The 23,576-nt window shown below is 34.3% G+C and overlaps 1 protein-coding gene, 1 non-coding gene and 1 pseudogene across 2 annotated transcripts; 2 read left to right on the top strand and 1 right to left on the bottom strand.

Annotated features, from left to right (window-relative positions):
- Positions 1-274: 274 nt before the first annotated feature.
- Positions 275-356, top strand: TRNAS-GCU. The gene has a single exon. It is a non-coding gene; the product is annotated as a tRNA-Ser (tRNA).
- Positions 357-7,700: 7,344 nt separating this feature from the next.
- LOC120125955 (mediator of RNA polymerase II transcription subunit 27-like) lies at positions 7,701-11,066 on the top strand. The gene is made up of 7 exons (XM_039144268.1): positions 7,701-8,092; positions 8,197-8,362; positions 9,186-9,648; positions 10,359-10,418; positions 10,500-10,568; positions 10,656-10,699; positions 10,793-11,066. The coding sequence occupies exons 1-7, from the start codon at positions 7,786-7,788 to the stop codon at positions 10,956-10,958; spliced, it is 1,275 nt and encodes a 424-aa protein (XP_039000199.1). The 5' UTR covers positions 7,701-7,785; the 3' UTR covers positions 10,959-11,066.
- A 1,660-nt stretch (positions 11,067-12,726) lies between these two features.
- Positions 12,727-22,280, bottom strand: LOC120126219 (annotated as a pseudogene).
- Between the last annotated feature and the right edge of the window lie 1,296 nt (positions 22,281-23,576).

The following is a 23,576-nucleotide window of genomic DNA, read 5'->3' as shown; positions in this document are numbered from 1 at the left end:
TTTAACTTTAATTACAAACACCTATATATTATATTTGATATCTTCACATATTTTTAAAATTAAAATTTCTTTTATTATTGTCATTATTGCAACACATGAAAACATAAATTCAAACGTACTTCTTTAAATATTTACACGTGATGGGAGTTGATAATGTTGTATATGTATTCACAAATATGAAAAAGAAGCAAATGTACAAGCGTTGCTTTATTAAATCCAAGTTGTTGTTTTTATTATATATTATAAAATATATACGTTAAATGTCAAAGCAAACGACGCTTTGGCCGAGTGGTTAAGGCGTGTGCCTGCTAAGTACATGGGGTTTCCCCGCGAGAGTTCGAATCTCTCAGGCGTCGCACTATTTTTTCAATTTTTTATTATTGGAAAATTCCAGAAATAGCATCTCGGAGAAACACGATTAAAATTTAAATTAACATATCTTATAAACTAAAATTTAAATTAATTCAATATTATTTTAATTATAAAAAACACTTTTTTAGAAAGGCTATTGATTTTATTATAAATATTTTCGTCTTCTCATATCTTTACATCACCTTTGGATAAAATAATTAAAATCGAGAGTAATTTATATGTTTATGCATCAATTTTTTTATTTTGTTCCTGTTTTTGTTACTTAAAATATTTTTTTAAAATTTATACATAATTTCACATTTTGTTTTTACTTTACTCCTCTGTCATTAAAAAATTAATGAATGTGATTATGTGACATTTTTAAATTACTTTTTAAATTTTCATATCACCTCTCTTTCATAGTCAGTAATTTAATGATGTATTTTAAATAATTTTATCAATTAATTAGATAATGACACATATCTTTATATATAAAAATAAAATAGTTTCATTTTTTGATCGCTATTGTGAGGAGTCAACCTTGACCCACTTGCACAGTTGTGAAGCAGTTCACCAGAAGGCTAAGCATATTACATGAACGCCTTTCACGTATGAAAGAAGTTATTGATCGAGCAATCATGTTAAGCAAAGCCGCGTTTTATAAAAAAACGTGGAAAATTCAAATGACATTAAATTCAACCAGTATCACATAGCAGTCAAGTTTATAATTTAATATTTCATGTCAACAACCAGCTATGCACAACTTTATGTTTAGTACTGAACAGAAACACACCTCGACAAAATTAACGACGATAATCACTTCTCCCACAATCAGCTTGAGCAAGAGGTCGGTCTGAATCAATTCCTACAACAAAGAATTTAAATAAATAACTTATTCTAAATCAATCAATTACAACATTAACGGAATAAACTCGTCAATTACAACTCACGATCGAATGCGAGCTACACGATTCGATTCGTAGTTCGAAGGTAACAGTGGCGGAGGCAGTAACTCGATTATCGGCTCGACTTCCTCTGTAAAATTTTCAACGACCAAATAAATCCCCGATTATGATATTTCATATCACTAAATAATAGTTAAAGACGATTAAAAAAATTATTTATGATTCATTCGAGACCCGACAGTGGTTTAGTTTAACTTCTTGATTATGTTAAAATTGAAATAGGGGTTGCCGACGTCAAGGGTGCATCGAAAGCGGTACCCATGGGCAGGGTCTGCCCTGGGTCGGGGCAGAAGGGGCGCCTGCCCAGAGCCCATAAAAGTTTTATTTTTTAATGCATAGAGAATGGTTTCACCGGTTAGGTAGGGGTCTACAAATTTATTAATTTTTTTCTTTAATTAAGTGCAACAAACGTTAATTTTTTTTTGGAAATCCAATAGACATTAATTATTTTTCAATTCCTATATCTGTTTAGAATTTATTATACCTGTTCATTTTTTTTTCAATTTTTATTAACCATTTTTAAATTTTACCTTTTTTTAATTTAAAAACAAAAACATTAGTTATTGTACGAATAACTGTTCATTCCTTTTTTTTGGAAATTTATCATAACTGTTCATTCCTTTGCAGAATTTGATTTGATTATAATTTTTTTGGAAATTTTTTATAACTTTTCATTTTTTCAATTTTTATTAACCATTTTTAAATTTTACCTTTTTAAATTTAAAAACGAAAACGTTAGTTAAAGATTTTTGAAAATATTTTATATTTTTAACTGATTCTATAAGGTTGAAGTCACTGGATGATAATAAATAAAGAGAATGTTGTAATAATTTAAAGATTATTTTTTTCATAATAATTTGTTGAATGTTGATGCAGTTGATTTTTTTTTCTGAAATAAAAGTGTTGTAATTGACTTTGCCAAATGTGTTCATGTCAGCGCTTGAAATTCTTGAGTTTGTTAATGTTGCATATTGTTATTCTAATGTTTCAATTGCTTATCAAATCCTATTAATAATGCCGGAGACGGTAGCATCTATGGAAATAAGTTTTTCTAAGCTGAAATTGTTGAAAATTTACTTGAGGTCAGCAATGTCACAAGAAAGATTGAATGAGCTACCTATGTTTTGTATTGAAAATAACATGTCTGAAAATATAGATGTTGACACTATCATCAATGATTTTGTATAAAAAAATGCTCGAAGATAATGTTTTTAATAATTTTTTTGTGTACTTTAATATTTTTTTGACATTTTTAGATGATAATTAATTACTATTTGTTTGTTTTTATAAAAAAATATCAATTTTAAACTATATTTTTTATATATTTTTTTTTCTAAATCAGGGGTCCATTTCTTTTATTTTGTCCCAGGGCCTAGTCAGAGCCGGCCTTGCCCATGGGTCGGTAGTGACATGACCAACCTTGTCGTGGCCTTAGATGGCCGACGACGACTGTGACAGAGAAGGACAACAAGTGATAGATGTTGGGACCGTCGGCGTACCCCACGGCGCAGCGGAAACAAAACTCGATGGTCTCACCAGCGATCTAAGTACGTAAAACCGAAATCGGGAGGAATGGATGTGAATACTTACAGTGGGTTCCTTGAAAAAGAGCAAGAACAGCAGTGAATACTGGTGGTGTAGATCGGTTCGAATCGTAAGCCTCCACGAAATCACGTCTCGGCCTCTACTCAGTTCACCCAATTGAGAGCAATATTTGTTTTCCCCAAAACTATTTTGAGCGAAAAACGACTGAAGGTTTATGTGTGTGTGTTAAAAAATGGCTGCTAGACCTAACACACCCTTTTATATCCATTACCCTAACATCTTAGGGTTTTCAAAGTTATTTCGAATTAACAAAAATATTATTTAATTAATTCAATTAAATATACATTAAAGACTTATAATCTGAATTATAATCTTTAATGTTTATTTAAAAACTTATTTAATTATTCTGAATTATATATACCAACTAAAAGAGTTGTAATCTAAATTACATTCTTTTAATGCTTACTTACTATATTCGGGATAATTAAAATCATATGTATATCAAATATATATATCATAACTCTAGATATATTTTTAGTAACATACAACAAATTGTACATTTTTTCTCATTTCAATCCTAGGGTGTAACCCTGTAGGTTCTTGTAACGTTAGTAGTAATTATTAGAACAATTCTAATATTACATACAATGAGTGACATCTAGCAATATATCATTGTCACCTAAGTTACAAGAAATTATGATTCGACATATCATCTTCGTGATTAACTCTTTTATGTATTACATCATTTTTTCCTTTATATCTAGAATAGGCACATGTCTTAGAATAGTCACACTTGTATAGCCCATCTATTGTTTCTTGATATCTAGAGTAGACTATAATTAACGAATATAATATCACATATCAACTTATTCGAGCATGGTCATGCATTTCTAGTCTCACTCAATCAAGTGACCTGTGATATATTTCCTATTATGTAGGAATGACAAATCTTATCTTAACCATATACACCCCACTACATATATCGAAATATATTGAATAACAGTCTTTATAGTGCAACTAGTTACGGAGCATGTTTAACTGTATCAAAACATACAACAATATATGTTGGGATGGCATTGATCTCAAGTCTGAGGATCATACATATAGTTATCACCATGAACAATGTTATGACCGTTACATAATAATCCAAGACATATGCTCATGATGGGTCAATCCAATACATTGTTCTCTAACAATATAATCATGTATCAATTCTGACATCTCTATGTCAATGACAACTCCTTGTCATCAATCAATACCATGTTAGTCTTAAGCATATTATTATTGTCCATGCCCATAATAATACTTGACTATGGATCTTTTAATAATGTTATTATATGGACTTTATTATCTTTCAGTTTATGTTAAACACAGACACATAACTGAAAATAATAGTGACAATGCCTTTATTCAATAAAATCGATAAATAAATACATTATTACAATCATAATATGATTCGTCTTTGGGCATACTCTAACAATAGAGGCTTTTCACGGCCAAACGACGTCGTTAAACCTCGACCCAAGACATCCGAGTCTTCCCCGACGAGCGTTCAACCCTTCCACTGCCACACACGACCGTCGTAAGGGCCCCACGATGACGAGAGCGAGCCATAGCTCGCGGGTTCCGCAATCAGTACCGTTCAATGACAACAACGAGCAATGGGGAGATGCTGAGGTACATGAACGACGATTGGCTACCATACCTAACAAACGTTCGACGATGAAGCGTTGACGATGAGCGACATCACGAGGTTAAACGGTGAACGAAGCAGTGCTAGGGTTTAAAAATAAGGAAGAAGGTGAACACATCAGAAGATATAATCGGGCAGAGGGAGGGATTTGGTTTGAAAAAAAGGGTAAATGATAAACTAAATCTCTACACACTTTAGGGTTTTTGAAACGGGCTCTATTCTTTACCTTGCATACGATTTGATCACTTCTCATAATTTAGGGATTAGAGTTTTTGGGGAAAAACTCTAAACTTTCAAACTTCGCAATTTGGCCACTAATCTCAATTTAGGAATTTAGGTAAAAATTTCCCAAATTCTAGGTTTCAGATTTGGGAATTTTTCAATGTGTTACAAAGTTCATTTGAAATGAAGAAGAAATAAATCTTTTAGGTGATGGTTTGGAGAAGCCAGAGTTCAAAGAGTGGTCGTGGAAGTTACCAGAACAAGTTGTAGAGCTTGTAAGCATCTCTTCTAATTCAATCCTTACTATAAAGTTTTATAGAAATTGCAATATTTGGCGGAGATCCGTAATTCTCTTTTGCTGATCCTTCAAAACTAATTTTTGAGCAGGTCGTGGATTTCTAGAAGCCGGTTTATGAACAAGTTCTCAAAGTATTCAGCCCCTACTTTTCATTGAACACAGATGAAGTGCATCCGACCAAGAAGGAACCAAATGGAGGAGAAACACATAAGCATACTACTAAATGGAGTTCAACCAAGAGTAAACCTAGTGGAGGAAAAGTACATAAGCAAAATAAAAGGAGTCCAACTTTACTTCAGGGTCAGGTATCTTAATTTTGCATTGTTTTGGGGTTGAGATTGTGAAAAATAATACTGGGAAGTGGGAACTTTCTCCGATCAAGCTGATGCAACAGGTTATAAGTTTCTTCCTGATGAAACTTGATTATTTGTTCGTCGGCGATTGCAAATCTGTCCCTCCGTTTATCTCTATGAATTGGACATTAGAGATATTCTTTTGCAAATTGAATCTTTCAAAGGCAAATTCATACATTGAAATAGTATGATTTATATTAAGATTTTGAAGCACTCAACTCAACTCTGAATTCTCAAATATGTTCCATTTTTTTAGAACAAGGAAAATGAAGTTCAAACATGCCTGGAGGCACTGCAAGTACGTTCATACTCTGAACAAATATTATGTGCAACTTTTTTCATTAAATTATGCTAGGCTTTTTTTTTTTGTACTCATAACTTTGTTTAGTGTGGAAGTCGAGAGTATTATATTTTTTATCTTTCACAAGAGTAGAAACTTACCATCTTTTAAGTGATGAATCTTATGAATAAATGGGTTTTGCAAATTGCGGTTGTGAGACCCCCAATGAATAGCGATGTTAATGATAAGCCTGGTTGGACTTGAGATAGACGTCGGCGTTTCTCGAGTAAGACTACAGGGCATTAACTTATCCTTGTGGGTTACTTTGCCAATGATCTGTGGATTGACAAACTCTGTTCATTTTTTAATGACAAGTTTGTTGAGGAAGATGGTGTCTTTAAAGGGCCATAAAAAAAGCATGGATTGACAGCTTTGTGAGTATATTAGTTGGGATGAGCCTGCGAGGAGTTGGTGTGAAGTTAATACAGATGGAGTTTGGAGATCCTTGGATGGATGGAGTGGCATGTCTAGAGACTGATAGATCCAAGGATTGGTGTCTACGTTTTACCCTGGCAAGTTGTGCGGGGGAAATAATCATGTGCGACAGTCTTAATATACGGTTAAAAAAAGACGTTATTGGTTTTGTTATTATTTAAATAACAAAATCGGTAAAAAATTACCGAAAATATTATTATTTCTACCGGTCTAGTATTTATCGAATATATTACCAAAATCGATAGAAATAATAATATTTTCGATAAATTTTTTTATCAATTTTGTTATTTAAATAATAATAAAACTGATAACACATTTTTTTAGCCGTATATTAAAGGTGTCGCAATGTAGAGACTGATGGGTAGAGTAGTACTATTATTCATGACATATATATTTTTTTAAAATTCACATATATTATTTAATAGAAGGGTAAAGTACATATTTAATATCTAAAACTATTACTTTTGTTTTGTATTAGTACCTAAACTTTTATTTTTTTTTAAATCATACCTAATGTTTACTTTTTTTTTCATTTTAGTACTCCGCTGCTAAAATTTTAGATACTAAAATAAAATAAAAAGTTAACTATGGATACTGAAATAAAACAAAAAGTTAACAACGGTACTAAATGAAACAAAAGGTAAACATTTGATATGGTTATGAAAAAATTGAAAATTTAAATATTAAAATGACAATAATTTACGTACTAAATATGCAATTTACACTTAATATAATTATATTTAACATATATTTTTAAGATTGAACTAACTGATAGAAAAAAATTTAATTTTTAACCATAATTATCTAGTTTATCTTTTAAAGTGTCGCTTGGACAGTCATTTCTCCTTTTTATATTTGCTTTTTTTGTTTAATTTTTTCTGATTTAGATCTAAATAAACATATTCTCCATTTTGATTTTTTTTTTTGCATTTTCTTAAAGCGTTTATTATTCTATGTTTTTATGGTATGTTTTTGTCTATTGTTATGATAGTTTGACATTTTGCATTGTATCCATTATGACGTACCACCTGATCAAGAAATATCAACGATCTCGTATAGTTATATATTTTTTCGTAGTAGTTTGTCGATGCATTCAGAACCGTTCATAGAATAATATATTTGATTGATTCTCTAAATCTTTATGCCTACATAAACATTAAGTCTAAGTTTTTTTTGGAAGATGAATAATATATTCAAGTGAAAGTTTTGATTTTAATTTTATTCAAACCCTTAAAATTTTATGTCCTTTCCATTTTTCATGTTAGGATTGTGTTGTCTTTGTTGTATCTTAAGACCTAGCTCTAAGTCTAAAAATGATAAAAATAAATAAATAATTATATATTTTTATTTTAATAATTAACATAAACTTTTTATATATTTATTATTTCAATATCTTATAATAATTTTATTTTTTAGGAAAAAGAATAAATAATTAATATTAATATTGACAAAAATAAAATTATTGATGTTACTTTAATGAATCTATTATTCTCCTAGAAGACCTCAAAGAAGACATACATTTTTGTAAACCCGTTTCGAATATCCCAGTTCTCAGATCTTCGGATTAAATTAACAATACCCTAATGCTGCAACGGCATCAACATCACCTCCAGTCCGCGGTGGCGGCGGCACCGCCTCCGACTTCGTCGACGACGACGTCAGCACCTCACTCGTCAACCACCGGGGAGGCGCCGCCGAAGCAGGTGGCTCAAGCGATGGATAGACTCGGACAGGCAGCGAGACTCATCGCCGATATCCGTCTAGGTGCCGATCGACTTCTCGAAGCACTTTTTGTCGCTGCACAGCCGCATCAAAGCTCCAAACCTCTCCACTTGTTCCGCCAAGAAGACGAATCCATGCGCCAACACTTCCAAGACCTCCGCACCGTTGGTAAACAACAAATAAAAGAAATGGAACTTTTTTTTCTTAATATTAGAATTGATGTCGCCTTGCAGGCCTAGGTTTTTGAAACTTATATTTGATTTTATCGTTAGGAAAGCAGCTGGAGGAATCTGGAGTGTTGAATGAGTCACTTAGGTCAAGGAGTAATTCTTGGGGTTTGCATATGCCATTAGTGTGTCCTGACGGCGCAGTTGTGGCTTATGCTTGGAAACGACAGCTTGCTGGCCAGGCTGGTGCATCTGCTGTTGACCGGACTAGGTTCGTACTCAATTAGTCATAGATATTGTAGATGTTTGATATTGTTGAATTCTACCTAAGCTTCGACGCCAAACAACGCCTTAATAATTTGGCATCGTAAGTTTCAAAATCACATGAATTTAGTTGTCTACCGTTGTGCTTACTAGTGTTTAAATCTTACAGGAAAGTAAACGATCCAGCCCTATTATTTTCTGATAGTATTATGATATTTTACATCTGTATGACTTGAATGACAAATATTTTAAGGTTCAGATTGAAATGAATGTGAATAGTGATGAAGTTGCAAAGTTTTTAGTAAAATTTTCGGATTAATTCTAGTAGATTTTGAGTTTCTGACATGGTGTAATATGTAACATGAATTGCTTTGAGGTTTTTGAAATGGTTCACTGATTTACTGAATTCCGCTATATTAACTACTTGTTTAGTAGGTGTTGCTAGCTTGCACTAGTCTAATTCTGAATGAATAAGGGTTGTTCTACTCATAAACTAAAGATTTGAACCAAGCTCCTAAGACAGTGGCTAACTACAGTTTTGGGTCACATATATAATTGCAAGGGAGTTGCTTTGAATGTATAATGAAATGATTTTCTTAGGCTATCTCTATGTATTCATTTTTTCTACTTAATGTACATTGCTCATGGAAAGCACTCTAGTGTAGTGCTGTTTTCTTGCGTTTTTATTCAATATCATCATTTTTGTTGCAACATAGTACTACTATATAGCGAGTTCCTTTTTAACTTAGCTTCATTTCCTTGGCTCACAATTGTTTGTGCTGAAACTCGAGATTGTCAAAGTGTTAATCTTATTCTTCTAATTTTCACAGGCTTGCTCTTAAAGCCTTCACGGACCAGAAAAGGAGATTTTTTCCTCACCTTAATGATGAAGAGGATGTTGAGGGCACTGACCATGTGTCAAAGAAATACCACAATTTGCCAGCTCAGGCAGCTGATAATCAAGAAAACCGTAGTGATTGTAGAACATTATCTGATGTTTTGAATAACTTGGAGAATGACATGCCAAATCTGAAAGTTTTGACTTATGAAAGACTGGATTGGCTGAAGAGAGCTACGTCATTGCCTGCTTCAGCGAATGATAATACCATGGAAGCACCGAAACATAATTTTCACAGCTCAAGTATACTTAGACCAACAGCCCAGAATGCTGTTGCTATGGATAAGATTGCTGTAATTGAGCTGTTCTTTCCTTCTGTCTTCAGAGCTGTGGTCTCATTGCATCCAGCTGGTTCAACAGATCCAGATTCAGTGGCTTTCTTTTCTCCGGATGAGGTAATCTTTCAGAAGATGTGAATGCTTCTTGTTCTCTGCTTTGAAATTCATTATAGTATTAAACCTTTACCTTTGATTTGCATATGACCATGAAAGAGGCAAATCATATTTATGTTGTATGATTTGTCAAGCTTATCATATTAGATATGTGTTAGATAAGTTAAGTTTCTTTACATTGTAAAGATCTTTCTGTGTTAGTATCTTTTGAGGCTTCTATATATGTATTGCTGCATAGAAGCAGAGGCAAATGAAATACATATTATAATCATGAATCATGAAATTTGATTGTGCATCTTCATGGTTCAAGTGCTTTCCGGGGCTAATTAGTCTAGTTCAAGCTTGGTATCACCTTTTATCTGAATCGGCTTGGCTTGTTCATGAGTCTGTATACAGACTATAGGCAAGCTCTAATTCTATTTGAAAGATTGGCTTATCAGTTTTTTTTTCCTCGGCTGGGGACTTGACTAGTACTGTGGGAAGCTTTTATTCCATTTGAAAGCAAAATGCAGTGCAGACTATTTCCTTTTTGGCTAAACAATGGTAACTCAATTTGTTGGCAGAAAGTTGACTAGGAATCCCGTTGCTAACTCCGAAGCTTGAATTTGTTTTCTTCAATACTTCATAGTTCCGACTTCCGAGCTTTTGATTGCTTTGCCTCCAATAAAACAGTTTACTTGCAATTCTGTGTTTTCCTTTTTCATTCTGCGCAGGGCGGCAGTTACATGCATTCTAGAGGCTCTTCGGTCTACCATGTCTTTAGACAGATCACGGTAACAGTTTATCTAGTTCCAGTTAATTATATCCACTGAGCTGAAGCTTTCAGCTATACTAATAATTATTGCCTATTACAGGAGCATTCTACTGTTGCCCTCCAGTATTTCCAAGGAATCAGAAGTAAAACAGCATTGCATTCTCTTTTGGTACAGTTTCTGACAAGCTGTGAATTGTTATTCAATTATTAGCAGTCATTTCATGCTAATGAGGTGCTTCTGATTCTATTTTTGTAGCATTGGATACGCAGCTATCAAACTTTATTCACCAAAGTCTGCAAGTATGACTTCTTTTCCTTCCCTTTTTTTTCTGTATAATCCTCCTTAACGTGTAGTAATATTTTTCTAGTAATCAAATGAACTTACTGGTACAGCAAATGTGGACGGCTACTGGCAATGGACAGGCAGTCAGCTTTGATCTTACCTCCCGTCCATCGTCCTTATCGAACTTTTTCTGCATCAAAAGTTTTGTCCAGCCAAGACCAAAGTTCTAATGCTCCTGAGGCTTATCATATCAGTTGCTTCTCAGATGACGTGTAAGTTCATTCTAATTTCTGTTAACCAAGATATATTAACTAAGCTAGGAAGAAATAGAAAGATTGAAATTGGCAGTAGTGGTGATGTAACCAGGTTGCTGAATTTACATCCTGTAGGGAATGAAATGAAAGTTCTTTTCTTTCTTTCTTTTTTTGAAAACAAAGAAATGAAAGTTTTAGTTCTTATCAAAAAAAAAAAAAATGAAAGTTTTAGTTGTTGTAAGAAAACTTGTTTCTCAACTCCAGACTCCAAATTTATTGTCTGCTTTGTTTCTGTTTGTACATTATTAGTAGTATTTTTACTTTGGTCCTTACTTCCTTCCATCCTCCGCATCCCGTAGATTAGTGAACTCCATAAACTGTGTTCTTTGTGTCATCTGGTTTTGGCTGTTTTAATCTGATTTAATTCATATCAGCTTTTGTTTTCAATCCTTTATTTTTTAGTGTTGTAATGGCCTGTTGTGAAGTGGAAATAGATCCACCATGATAATAACAAATAAAAGGTTCTCAAAGCATAATTTAGAAGAAAATTAGTGTCAGCTATACTGCTTCACAACCTCATCCATTTTAATATCGTCTTATGTAAGATTTAGAGTCTAAGATTTGGGGTTTGAGATTTTAGAGATTATAGTTTGGGTTTAAAGTTCTAATAATATATTTAGGAGTCATATTTCTGTATTTCCCTCCAAGCGTTGGAAACTGATGTCAAACCCTACTAAAAATAATAATTAATAAATAATTTGAGTAACGTCATTTTTTATTTTTTTTATTTAAAAAATGGGTCAGGCTGCTCAGCATGAATTATTAATCAATATAAAAATGTTATTTTATTTAAATTTAATTATAAAATACATGTATGTTATTATGAAAATATTTTATTTTTCTTAAATCATGGAATTAGCTATCAGATTGATTTGGTCTGGAGTTTATAAAGAAAATGAATGAGATTTGTGGATTGCGGCCCGATGTATAGGCACTTTTTTAACTCGTATCTGTAAATGTTGAGGGTACTATACGTAGTCTTCCGACTATGGTCTTTTTTACTTGGGTCATCCAATTATAATAGTTACAAAATGGTTATTTTAGTTATCGAAAGTTGTAAAATAATCACTTATTGTTAATTTTAAATGAAAAGTTGAGGATATAATTGACATAATAATAAATGTAGTTCTTATATAAATAATATACATATATATATTATTTTAATTTATTTCAAAATATAAAAAAAATAATCTTCTAACATTTCAATAAGTATATGTTTTTTTTAATAGAATAAGTATGTTGTTAAAGTGGCTCAACTGACAGCACCATAACAGTTGGGAGCATTGCAAGTGTATGATAGGAAGTAAAGGTAACCCATCCTTACCAGTGACACCATTTGAAGTCATATCATTTCTCCATAACTACTGAACCAAAACAAGGAGAAAGGAACAAAATATAAACATGTCCCACATTATGTACCCTCTGGTAATAATGGAAAATAAGATCCTCATATAGGAATTAAATTCATTAAAATAAAACATTGTTTAAAAGGTAAATTTATCACCAAATCTTGTGGATTTTGATACAAAAATGCTACAAATTGAAAAATAAACACCAAGACTTGAACTTATAATTTATAGATATGAAAATCCACCAACAAAAAGCAACCGCAAATGATAAATATTTATATATTGAAATTGAATCCTCAAATGGATAGAACATAAACAGCTATCTACAAACTCGCAAACGACCAAAAATATTAAAAGAAATGCAATAAAGCTATCCGTTCCTCATCGACCATCAGCCGAAGTGAACGAGTCTGCAAAACCAGTAGGCCTAGCAGGGATACTACCTTTGTTGTCTTCCAAATCCATGTAACTCAACTTCTTCCCTTCAGCTTCTTGCCAACCTTTCACCATTTGGTTAAGTGGAAGATTGTAGCCGATACCACAACATTCGGCGTTATCATCATCCAATGGTTTCCATTTCTCAACAAGTGGAGCCAATACATTCACAGCATGGCCCATGTCTGGTCTTTGGCTGGGTTCCCTTGCAGTGCAATGTCCAACAAGTTCAGCAATGATGGAGATCCTCTTGAATGTTTTGCCTTCTATGTCGAGACTTGGATCTATGGCTGCCCTCAGTTTCTCCTTGTCTGATTTGATATGCCAGAACACGCAGCTAAGTACCGGGTCTCTTTGGGTCTACCATCAATCCAGTTACAAGTTCCATCACCATAACTCCGAAAATAGACACGTCGGCTTTGGTCGTGATTTTTCCTGTCACTGAATTGATTGGCACGTTATGTTAGAGTTGATACCAAAACAAAAGGATATCAGTTATAAGAAACAACAATGGGGTCTATGGGACTCAATCAAGGGCTAAATTCATATGGTTGAGATGATACATCACAGATTAAGCATATGCATTTTACAAGTATGAACTGAAAGGCAATACCAATGTTCTGAACTTCCTTTTTCATTTTCATTTGGGTGGTCGCCCCCACCCACTCCCCTCGGTCCATCCCTATAGCTAACTATCCCTATAGAACTACATGCAGAAAATCCTTGTAGTTCCAACAGGGGTCCCAGTTATGAATAGAAAGAATGCTAAAACAGTTCAAAGTTTAAACAAACTAACTACCCTATTGAGAAAAAATTTAATGTGTATTCAGCCTAATATCATTTCAAATGATTGGAAAAGCTTAAATGATTTGCATACCTGCATATTCTGGTGCTAAGTAACCGAAAGTTCTGGCAAGCCTTGTCACAACAGATCTCTCACCGTCAGGAGCAAGTTTGACCAAACCGAAATCTGAAACTTTTGCTCTGAAATCATTACCAAGTAAAATATTTGAAGAATTCAGATCTCTATGTATGAAGCTTTGGTGAGCCAGGATGTGAAGATACTCAATTCCTCTTGCTACATCCAAGGCAATATTGAGTTGCCTCTTCAGAGATAGAAGCTCAAATTTCAGGCTCTTCCAATGGAAAAGATGCTTGCTAAGAGCTCCTTCAGACATATTCATAAACAAGAATTCTTTCATTGCCTTCAATGGAGTAACCCAAAAGAGATACCAAATTACGGTGCCGGGCCTTCGAAAGAACTGCAATTTCTACCTGGAATTCATCCAAAGCTTTGCTTCTAATCACACCAGCCTCCATTCTTTTAACTGCAATTTGTGTCCCATCATTCAGTTTCCCTTTATAAACTACACCGAATCCACCACGACCTAGCTCGTTTTTGGGTGCGAAATTTTTGGTTACGTTTCGAAGAACTTGGACCGATATGAACAAGCTTCCAGCTTCAATGATATGAGACTCCCCAATCCAGCTACTGTTTCTGCTTGCAGAACCACTCCTGGTTAGCACAGAAGTGCTTCCGTTACAGTTACTCGCAACAACAACCTTAACCACGTTGTTTGAATCTGACAGATCCCTGGGGTGAACGACCAGGGAAGGAACCAACTTATTGTCTTGTCTCTTCTTACAATAGTAGAGAGATAGAGGAACAACCAGAAAGGCAAGAACCAAAAAACTCGCGACTGGAGCAACAATTGAAACAATGTGTTTTGTTTGAAGCCTTTCGTTCCCGTTGAGTCCGCAGAAGAATCAGTTGGACTAGAACCTGAACCTTTTAATGAGGTAGATTGACTATCGGTTGGAGAATCAGAATTCTTGGATGGTGCATTTTCCCCGGTGGTGGAAGGGACCTTCTTATCACCATTCAATAACGGATTACCACCTAGTACAAGCTTCACAGTGCTACTAAACTCCGGTAGTGGACCAGATATGCTATTGTCGCTAAGATCCAAAGTTTCCAGAGCTTTCAAGCTCGTCCAGTTCTTCGGAATAGAGCCACTTAGATTTTTAGATTGCAGCCTAATTTGAGAAAGGGAGTCCAACTTTCCAAGTGAAGGACTCAAAGTACTAGAGAGATTATAATGGGGCAAGTTTAGGATTGAAACTTTCCCAACATTACATGTAATTCCTACCCAATTGCAAGTGTCATTATCAGACCAGGAAGAAACAAGCCTAGAAGGGTAATTCATACAATCTAGAAACTCTACAAGTGCCATAACTTCTAAGGGACAAAGAAAACCCTCAATGCCTTCACAAAACTTTTTTGAAGCAAAAGTCACATTTGAGGCTTTAAACATTGGAATTGGACCCAGAAACTGATTATTGTTTAAGTCTAAGGTGTTCAATCTCATATTTACTAAATTGCTAGGAATCATACCAACAAGGCTATTTCCATTAAGATTGAGATCTTTAAGAGAGTTAAGTTATCAATTGTTATAGATTATTAGAAAAAGTATATATTCCATTAATTGTAATATATTTTAGTTACCTAATTTAGATATACTAGCTTGTGCATATATAACCCTTTTCTATCGATGAATAAAACCTACAAGACTACTTTCTTTACTGAGTTCAACATGGTATCAGATGTGTTAAAATATTCAAGTATTTAAATTTTTTTTTCTGGGGGCTGTTTTGGTTTCGAAAGAAAGGAGTGGTTTTTTATAGTTTTTCACCGGCGACTTTTGGAGGCCAATCTATCGACACCGCCAATACAAGGAGGTCCACCATGTGCCAATCGATCGATCTGGAAAGATTGGTCACCAAATTCCCTACGCGTGAAGCTCATGCGCAGCCACAAGTATTTGTCATTTCGTCACGCATCGGCGCGTGAGGGCGCGTGGCCTCCCGTTTTTCAACATCATTTTCTTCCACCAGCATCTCTATTTGATTTCGACGACGTCCTGTCGTCGCTTCTTGTTTTCGATTCGATTTTTGGTCGGGTGTCTCCTTTTTTTGGTGATATATGCTTACCGATTTAATTTCCTTTGCGGGCTGTTTGTTATCTTGCACTTTTCGCTGATAAAAAGAATATAGAAACTTCTTCAATGACTGTTACAATATCTGCGGATGAGTATGCCAAGTTCCTTCATCTTCGAGAAACTATGAAACAATCGTATAGTCTTATTTCTACCCTTGTTAAGTCAGGTAAATCCAATACATGTCTTGTTTCCACCTCATCGAAATAGGTCATTGATTCTGGTACAACAGACCATATGACAGGTAACCTTAGTTTTCTTTCTCATTTTAAATCTCATTCTATCACTCCTGTTACTTTAGTTGATGGTTCCACATCCATTGTTATTGGCTCCAGTATTACGAATCCTACTCTATCTCTTCTTTTGTTATCTGTTTTGAGCTTACCACAATTACCTTTTAATTTAATGTCAGTTAGTAAACTTATGCGTCTCATTAACTGCTCCGTCTCATTTTTCCCCCCAGTTATTATTTGTTTTAGGATCTCTTGACGAACAAGATTATTGGTAAAGGACATGAATCTGATGGTCTTTATATCCTCGACACCCAAGAACCATAAATTGTTGTCTGCACTTGAATTATCACTCCTTTTGAAGAGCATTGTCGTTTAGGTCATCCCTCACTCATTTCTTTAAAGAAACTTTGTCCTCAATTTTCTAACTTAACATCTTTGGATTGTGAATATTGTCAGTTTGTTAAGCATCATCGTCTTAGTTCACACCCTAAAGTTAATAAACGTTCCTCTTCCCTATTTGAGTGAGTCTATTATGATGTTTGGGGTCTTAGTCCAGTTATATCTAAACTTGGGTTTCAGTACTTTGTCACCTTTGTTGATCATTTTTCTAGAATGACACGTCCTTATTTGATGAAATCTCGTTCCGAATTATTTACTCATTTTTCTTCTTTTTGTGCTGAAATTCGAACTCAGTTTGGTACACTTGTTCAAATATTAAGAAGTGATAATGCAAAAGAGTATCTTTCATATCCATTTCAAAATTACATGTTTGAGCAAGACATTATCCGTCAAACTTCATGTGTTGACACGCCTTTTCAAAATGATGTTGCTAAAAGAAAAAATTGACATATTCTTGAAACTGCTCATGCCTTGTTAATCCAGATGCAGGTTCCAAAATGTTTTTGGGTTGATGCTGTGTCAACTGCTTGTTTTCTCATCAATCGTATGTCTTCTTCTATTTTTTTTGGGTAAAACACCTTTCCATACTTTGTTCCCAAATAAAAATATGTTTCCCGTCTCACAAAAAAAATTTGGTTGTACTTATTTTGTTCGGGATGTTCATCCTCATGTTACAAAGCTTGATCCTAATTCCTTGAAATGTGTGTTTTTGGGGTATTGTGCACAAAAAGGGTATCGTTGTTATTATCCAAATCTGGGTATGCATCTTGTGTATGATAATGTTACTTTTTTAGAACAAACATCGTTTAATTTTTCTTCAGGTTTTGTGCATCAAGAGGAGGAGGATTTCTTAATTTATCATATCTCGTCAAACTTGGAATCTTCATCCTCTACATTGGTTCAACCTTCATTTGTTAAGCCTACCATTAAAAATGCATACTCTCGTCACCCACAACTACCCAATTCCAACCTGGTTATAGAGGTTCTAGAATCATGTCCTGATGAGCCAATATCTTCATCATCAGATCTGATTACCATAGATGATCTTGATCTTCCTATTGCCCTTCAAAAAGGTAAACGTAAGTGTACATACCCAATTTTTTCTATTGTCTCCTATAATTGTTTGTCCTCCTTTTCTCGTGCTTTGTTTACATCCTTAGATATTGTTTTTATTCCTAAAATTGTTCGAGAGCCATTAGCTCATTCGAGATAGTTAACAATTATGCTTGAGGAAATGACTGCTCTAGAGGATAATGGTACGTGGGTTTTGGTACCTTTACCTACTGGTAAACAAGCTATTGTGTGCAAGTGGGTGTTTACTATTAAATTCAATCCTGATGGCTCTGTTAATCGATTGAAAGTTTGGTTTGTTGCTAAAGGATATGCTCAGACTTATGGAGTGGATTATTATGATATGTTTTCTCTTGTTGCTAAACTTGTTTCTTTTAGATTATTCATCTCCCTTGCGGCCACTTTTGATTGGATTTTGCATCAGTTGGATATAAAGAGCGCCTTTCTTCATGGTGATCTTGAATTGGAGGTGTATATGGAGTAATCACTTGGTTTTGTTGCTCAGGGGGAGTATGGGAAAGTATGTCATCTGAAGAAACATCTATACAACTTGAAACAAAATCCTCGAGCTTGGTTTGGGAAATTTAGTCAAGATATTGAGAAGTTCGGGATGCAGAAAAGCGAGTCAGACCATTCTATTTTTTTTAGAAAGTCTGATGGATGCATTATCTTGTTAGTGGTATATGTGGACGATATCATTCACATTGGAAGTGATGCTAGTAAAATTTCATCTTTAAAGTCCTTTCTTCACACTCATTTACATACCAAAGATTTGGGGATGTTAAAGTATTTCTTGGGAGTTGAGGTGAACAGGAGTACAAGAGGAATCTTTATATCCCAAATAAAATACATGCTTGATTTATTATCGAAGATGGGAAAATTAGGTGTTAAACCTTGTAGCACTCCAATGGTCCCTAATCTATAATTAATAAAAGAAAAAGAATCTTTTAATGATCCCGAGAGGTGTAGGTGTAGGTGAATTATTGGAAAACTTAACTATCTTATGGTTACGCGTCTTGACATTGCGTATCCAATAAGTGTTATGAGCCAATATATGTCATCTCCAACTATTGATCATTGGAAAGTAGTAGAACAAGTTTTGCATTATCTGAAAACTTCTCCTGGACATGAAATTTTATATAGCAATCATGGTCATACTAGGATTGAATGTTTTTCAGACTCGGATTGGGTAGGATGCAAGGAATATAGAAGATCTACCTCATGATACTGTGTGTTTATTGGCGGTAACTTGGTTTCATGGAAGAGTAAGAAATATAATGTGGTCTCACAATCTAGAGCTGAAGCTGAATATAAAGCAATGGCCAAGTCCGTATGTGAAATCATATGGGTATATCAGCTACTCGATGAAGTAGGAATTAAAGTCTCAGTACTAGTAAAACTCTGGTGTGATAATCAAGTTGCACTTCATATTGCTTCCAACCCTGTCTTCCATGAACAAACCAAACATATTGAGATTGATTGCCATTTCATTCGCGAGAAGATACAACAAGGTTTGGTCACTACTGGATATGTGAAGACCGAAGAATAACTGGGAGATATTTTCGCAAAGGGTCTCAATGGAATCTAGATTGATTATATATGTAACAAGTTGGACATGATTAATATCTAAGATCCAACTTGAAGGAGAGTGTTACAGAGTATTAGGCTAACTTTTAGAAAAAGTAGATATTCCATTAATCGTAATATATTTAGTTACCTAGTTTAGATATACTAGCTTGTGTAGATATAACCCTTTTCTATTTATGAATAAAACCTACGAGACTACTTTCTCTACTGAGTTCTACACCAATATTATCTAGAATTGGTCCAGTAACCATAAAGCTGAGGTACTCCATTGTTGCCACTACATCAATTGGTCTAGGCCTATTTGATTCCCATTCAGCCAAAGCATCTGCAAAGAACTGTCATTGGAATTTCACCAGACAAACCATTATCAGAAAGCTTCAAGTTTGTCAAGGAAGACATGGAACCAAGAAAATCTGGCAATGAACTCTTCAAATTACAACTCATACAAGAAAAGTTAGTCAATTGAGCTGAGTTTTGTAAAGCCTTAGGGAATGACCAGCCAGTTGTGGCATTAAAATTGTTGTGATCCAATGCCAACACTTCCAAATCATCTAAACCATCAAATAAATCAGCTGTAATTGAATCAAAACTGTTGTAATCCAAATAAGCCACTAAAAGATGAAAGCATTCCACTCAATTGGTTTCTTTGGAGACCAATGTTGTTGAGCACGGAGAGCTTGTTTAAGTTTTGTGGCAAAGTACCCTTCATTCCCAGACCTTGAGCCTGAATCTGAGTGACCCGGGACTCATGATCACAGTATACATGGTTCCAGCTTGGAGGACCACAAGGGTCGCCACCAGTTTCAGGCCACTTCAAGAGGTCAGAACTCTCAAGTCCATCTCTGAATTGCATTAAAACATCAAGGTCACCCGGGTCAGTGATGCTAAAAACCTCTGTAACAAGAGATAAAATAAACGCTCAACCAAAATTGTTTCCCATGGCAGGTTTTTGAAGCTGCATTGAACCGGATCACCTCAAACTACTGTCAAAGAAGCTTCATTTGAGAACCAATGGTGGTTTCTTCAAATCTTGCATCAAACAGATTAAAAGACCATACTTTAGATTCCAGAAATGCTGGGGAGACAATGAAGAAATGAAAGAATAGCAGTGTTTTGAAAACCGGACCGGCCGGTTCAACCGGGAACCGCTGCCTAGTCCGGTTCATTCTACACCAGTTAAACCGCTACTAGTGAATCGGAAGGAACCGCTGAACCGACTGTAAATCGTTTGAACCGGACCGTGAACTGGTTGCAAATCGGTTCTGTTTTTTTTTTCTAAAAAAAATTAAATCAAACGACGTCGTTTGTTAAACAAGCCGAGTCGAACTCGAGTATTGCTAAGCTCGACTCGAACTCAAAAATTTTAAAAGTAAGCTCAACTCAACTAAAAAACTCACGAGCTAAAAATTATCAAGTTCAACTCGAACTCGAAATATAATATTGAAACTTGAACTCAAAAAGGCTCGAACTAAAAAAAATTAGAAGCTCAATTGAAGCCTGAAATTCGAGCTCGATTGAAGCGAAAGAATAGTTCGCTCTGTACTCACCAAAAGGCTCCATGATTTTGAATGTCAAATTACCTCTATTATTTATAGAAGTCAGTTGGGATGCTCTATGTTTTAGCCATGGGGATGTTTTGTTAATATTTTTACTCTTTAGACTTTTGTGATGTTCTTCTATGTTTCTTAGCCATGTGTGATTTTTAAAAAAAAAATTAAACTAAACGATATCGTTTGTTATGATTTTTTTAGCCCCAAATTTATTTTTTGATTATAGTTATAAAATTATATTTATTATTTAATATGTTTTACCTTAAATATTATGTTGTAATTGATTTGAATCTTTTGTTTCATTGATTTTATGGTTTTTAACTTATATATGTTATAACTTGCTTTGAATATGACTTGTGATAAAAAATTGTTTTTAATAAATGTTTTTTTTATTTTATTTAATTTTTTAAATAATTAATTAATTATGACGTCGTCCGGTTCTTCCGACCGGTCTAATCGGTTCGACCGGTTGAACCATTGAACCGATAGCACGGTCGGTTCGCTGACCGATCTGGTTCTGAAAACCATGAAGAATAGTTGGAAACAAGCAAAAAAATAAAATAAAATCACATAATAGTTCTTTGATATGAAAACAACACAAATTATTGAATTAAAGGTGAAGCATTTGAGGCAAACTAAAAGAGAGAAAATGGAGAGAAGGGGGTGTTCGGTTTAAACCGACAACCGAATTAATTCGGTTAACGGTCGGCCACGAATTAATTCGGTCGGGGAATAGTTAAGGATTTTTTTGGAATTCGGTTAACGGTTAATTCGGTTCGAAATCGGTTAATTAACCGAATTAACCTTTAAATATAATTATATTAAGAGGCCCAATCCATTTAAAATCTAAATCAATATTAATTAATTAAAATAATATCAAAACTAAATGCAAAATGTTTGAATCAAATTAATTAGATATTATTTATAATTAGATATTATTTAAATTAATTGTAAATTGTTTTTTTAATTAAAAAATATTAAATTCTAAAATTCTAAAAAATTTCGGTTAATTCGAAAATTAACCGAATTAACCGAAATTTATTCGGTTTCGGTTAATATTTTCGGAAAAAAAATTCGATTCGATTAACGGTTAAAAAAAATTTGATTAATTCAAAAATGATAGTTCAGTCAGTTCGGCCACCGAATTAACCGAATGAATACCCCTACTTAAAGTGAATTTCTGAAGATATAAACACAAATATCGTAATCAAGATTCTGAAAGCAAAAAAAAAACAGAAAAATAATTATAAATTGACACACATGTCATCAGACATTTCCTTTCCAAACAGAATGTAACGTGAAGGTGTCATTTTTTTATTTGTTTAATTAATTGGAACGACACATATTAACCTTGAAATTTCTTGAAATTTGAATTTTTTTCTTTAAAAATTAAAATTTTCTTTATTAATGTATGTGTTCATCTTGAAATTTTATGATGTCTATCTTAAAATTTTATCGTATCAAAAAAATTATATTAATAATATATGTACTCACCCAAAAAAAATTATACTTGTTACTGAATTAATTGATTAATTTTTTTGACAAAAATAATTGATGAATTAAGCTGGTGGGTCATTTTTATTTTTAATAATTTGGTTGAGAGGACTGACCTGATCCATTTTTCCTGCTGCATTGATTTCCCTGACCTGTTTTTCTTCCTTCATTCAAAATATTTATATGTACATACAATAGGAGTCATGTTGATACTTACGATATATGGAGATCGTTGTCATTCCATTCCGTCTTCGAAAAAATCAGTTGATGTAGGCTGTGTGCTTGTACTCAAACTGAACTTGACTTGAGGACATGTTAGTTTGTTATGTCCCTCACCGTTGCAGTACCCACATCGCCTAATTTTCTTCTCGACCTTGTTCTTCGGCACTTCTTTTCGCTTGCGTTGTTTTCGTTGAGGGTCACGAACATTGTTTACTACAATGCTCTGGTTGACTGAATCATTCAAACCAAACGAGTTTTCTAATTCTTCTATTAGTTTTTTCATCTCATCTCTTGCGGTTTTGAAAGACTCGTCTGTCTTTGATGCAATGTAGCATAACCTACTTGACGTTGAACGTAGAGCAGCGAACCTTGCCATTTGCATCACTTCTGGAGACACATTCAAATCAACATAGCTGGGTGCAGAAGCCTTCGCATCATTAGTCCACCTACTTTGAATCAAAGTCCCGGGCAAATATGTGTAGTCCAATTGCTTCAAAATGTGAAGTTGATGGCGACACGGAAGTCCACGGTCTCGAATTTTTTGCATGAGCAATAGAGTTTTCGTACGAGAATCAAAACTAATTTCAAATTTCCTATTTTTTTCTGCGTACTTTGACAAATATAATGTTGACATTCATCTGATAAGGACTTAATCTCTGCCTCAATCCGGTACAATGTCTCCCGTATAAATTCATCTTGGAAACACGAAAAGATTCGCGGGTAAAAATCGCAGCGGCATGCTTTCAAGGTCGACCAGTTTGTGATCTGGAAGGGCTTCGTATGGGAACTTAAGTAATCCGCTTTCAACTCGTTCATACACATTCTACTAATTCCATCTTCAATTGCACGAACATCTAAATATGTCTTCTTGTGTTTCAGTGCAATAGCTAGTGAAGCATTCATAGACTCGCACCTTTGTGTTGAGCGAATATTGGCAAAGAAAAATGACCGGTTAGATATGCTTGTGCCCATAAGTGTCGTGTATTTCCCTTCTCAATCACCCATGGATGCTTTTGGACGTTGAATTCTGAAACAACCGAACGCCATTGAATATCAAATTCCTTGGTTGTCACCAGGAAGCCATGCATTTTGAGAATGCTGCTATAAACTTTGGGTCACCAATGTTAGCTTGTGCATTGCGAGAAAGATGCCAAGAACATAATCTGTGCTTAGCATAAGGGATAACAGATTTGATAGCCCTCTGCATTGCCCTATCCCCATCGGTTACAACGGAAATAGGTGAT

The sequence above is a fragment of the Hibiscus syriacus genome, unplaced genomic scaffold (genome assembly GCF_006381635.1).
Source record: "Hibiscus syriacus cultivar Baekdansim isolate YM2019G1 unplaced genomic scaffold, ASM638163v2 tig00110450_pilon, whole genome shotgun sequence".
NCBI classification, from domain to species: domain Eukaryota; kingdom Viridiplantae; phylum Streptophyta; class Magnoliopsida; order Malvales; family Malvaceae; genus Hibiscus; species Hibiscus syriacus.
Note: the sequence above shows the minus strand (reverse complement) of the source record. Positions and strands in the feature narration are given on the sequence as shown.

Excerpts from the sequence above, each read along its gene's own strand:
- LOC120125955 (XM_039144268.1), top strand. The coding sequence starts at position 7,786 with ATGCTGCAACGGCATCAACATCACCTCCAGTCCGCGGTGGCGGCGGCA. Across the intron at positions 8,093-8,196 it reads CCAAGACCTCCGCACCGTTG|GAAAGCAGCTGGAGGAATCT; the intron begins GTAAACAACAAA and ends TTTTATCGTTAG. Across the intron at positions 10,700-10,792 it reads TTATTCACCAAAGTCTGCAA|CAAATGTGGACGGCTACTGG; the intron begins GTATGACTTCTT and ends TTACTGGTACAG.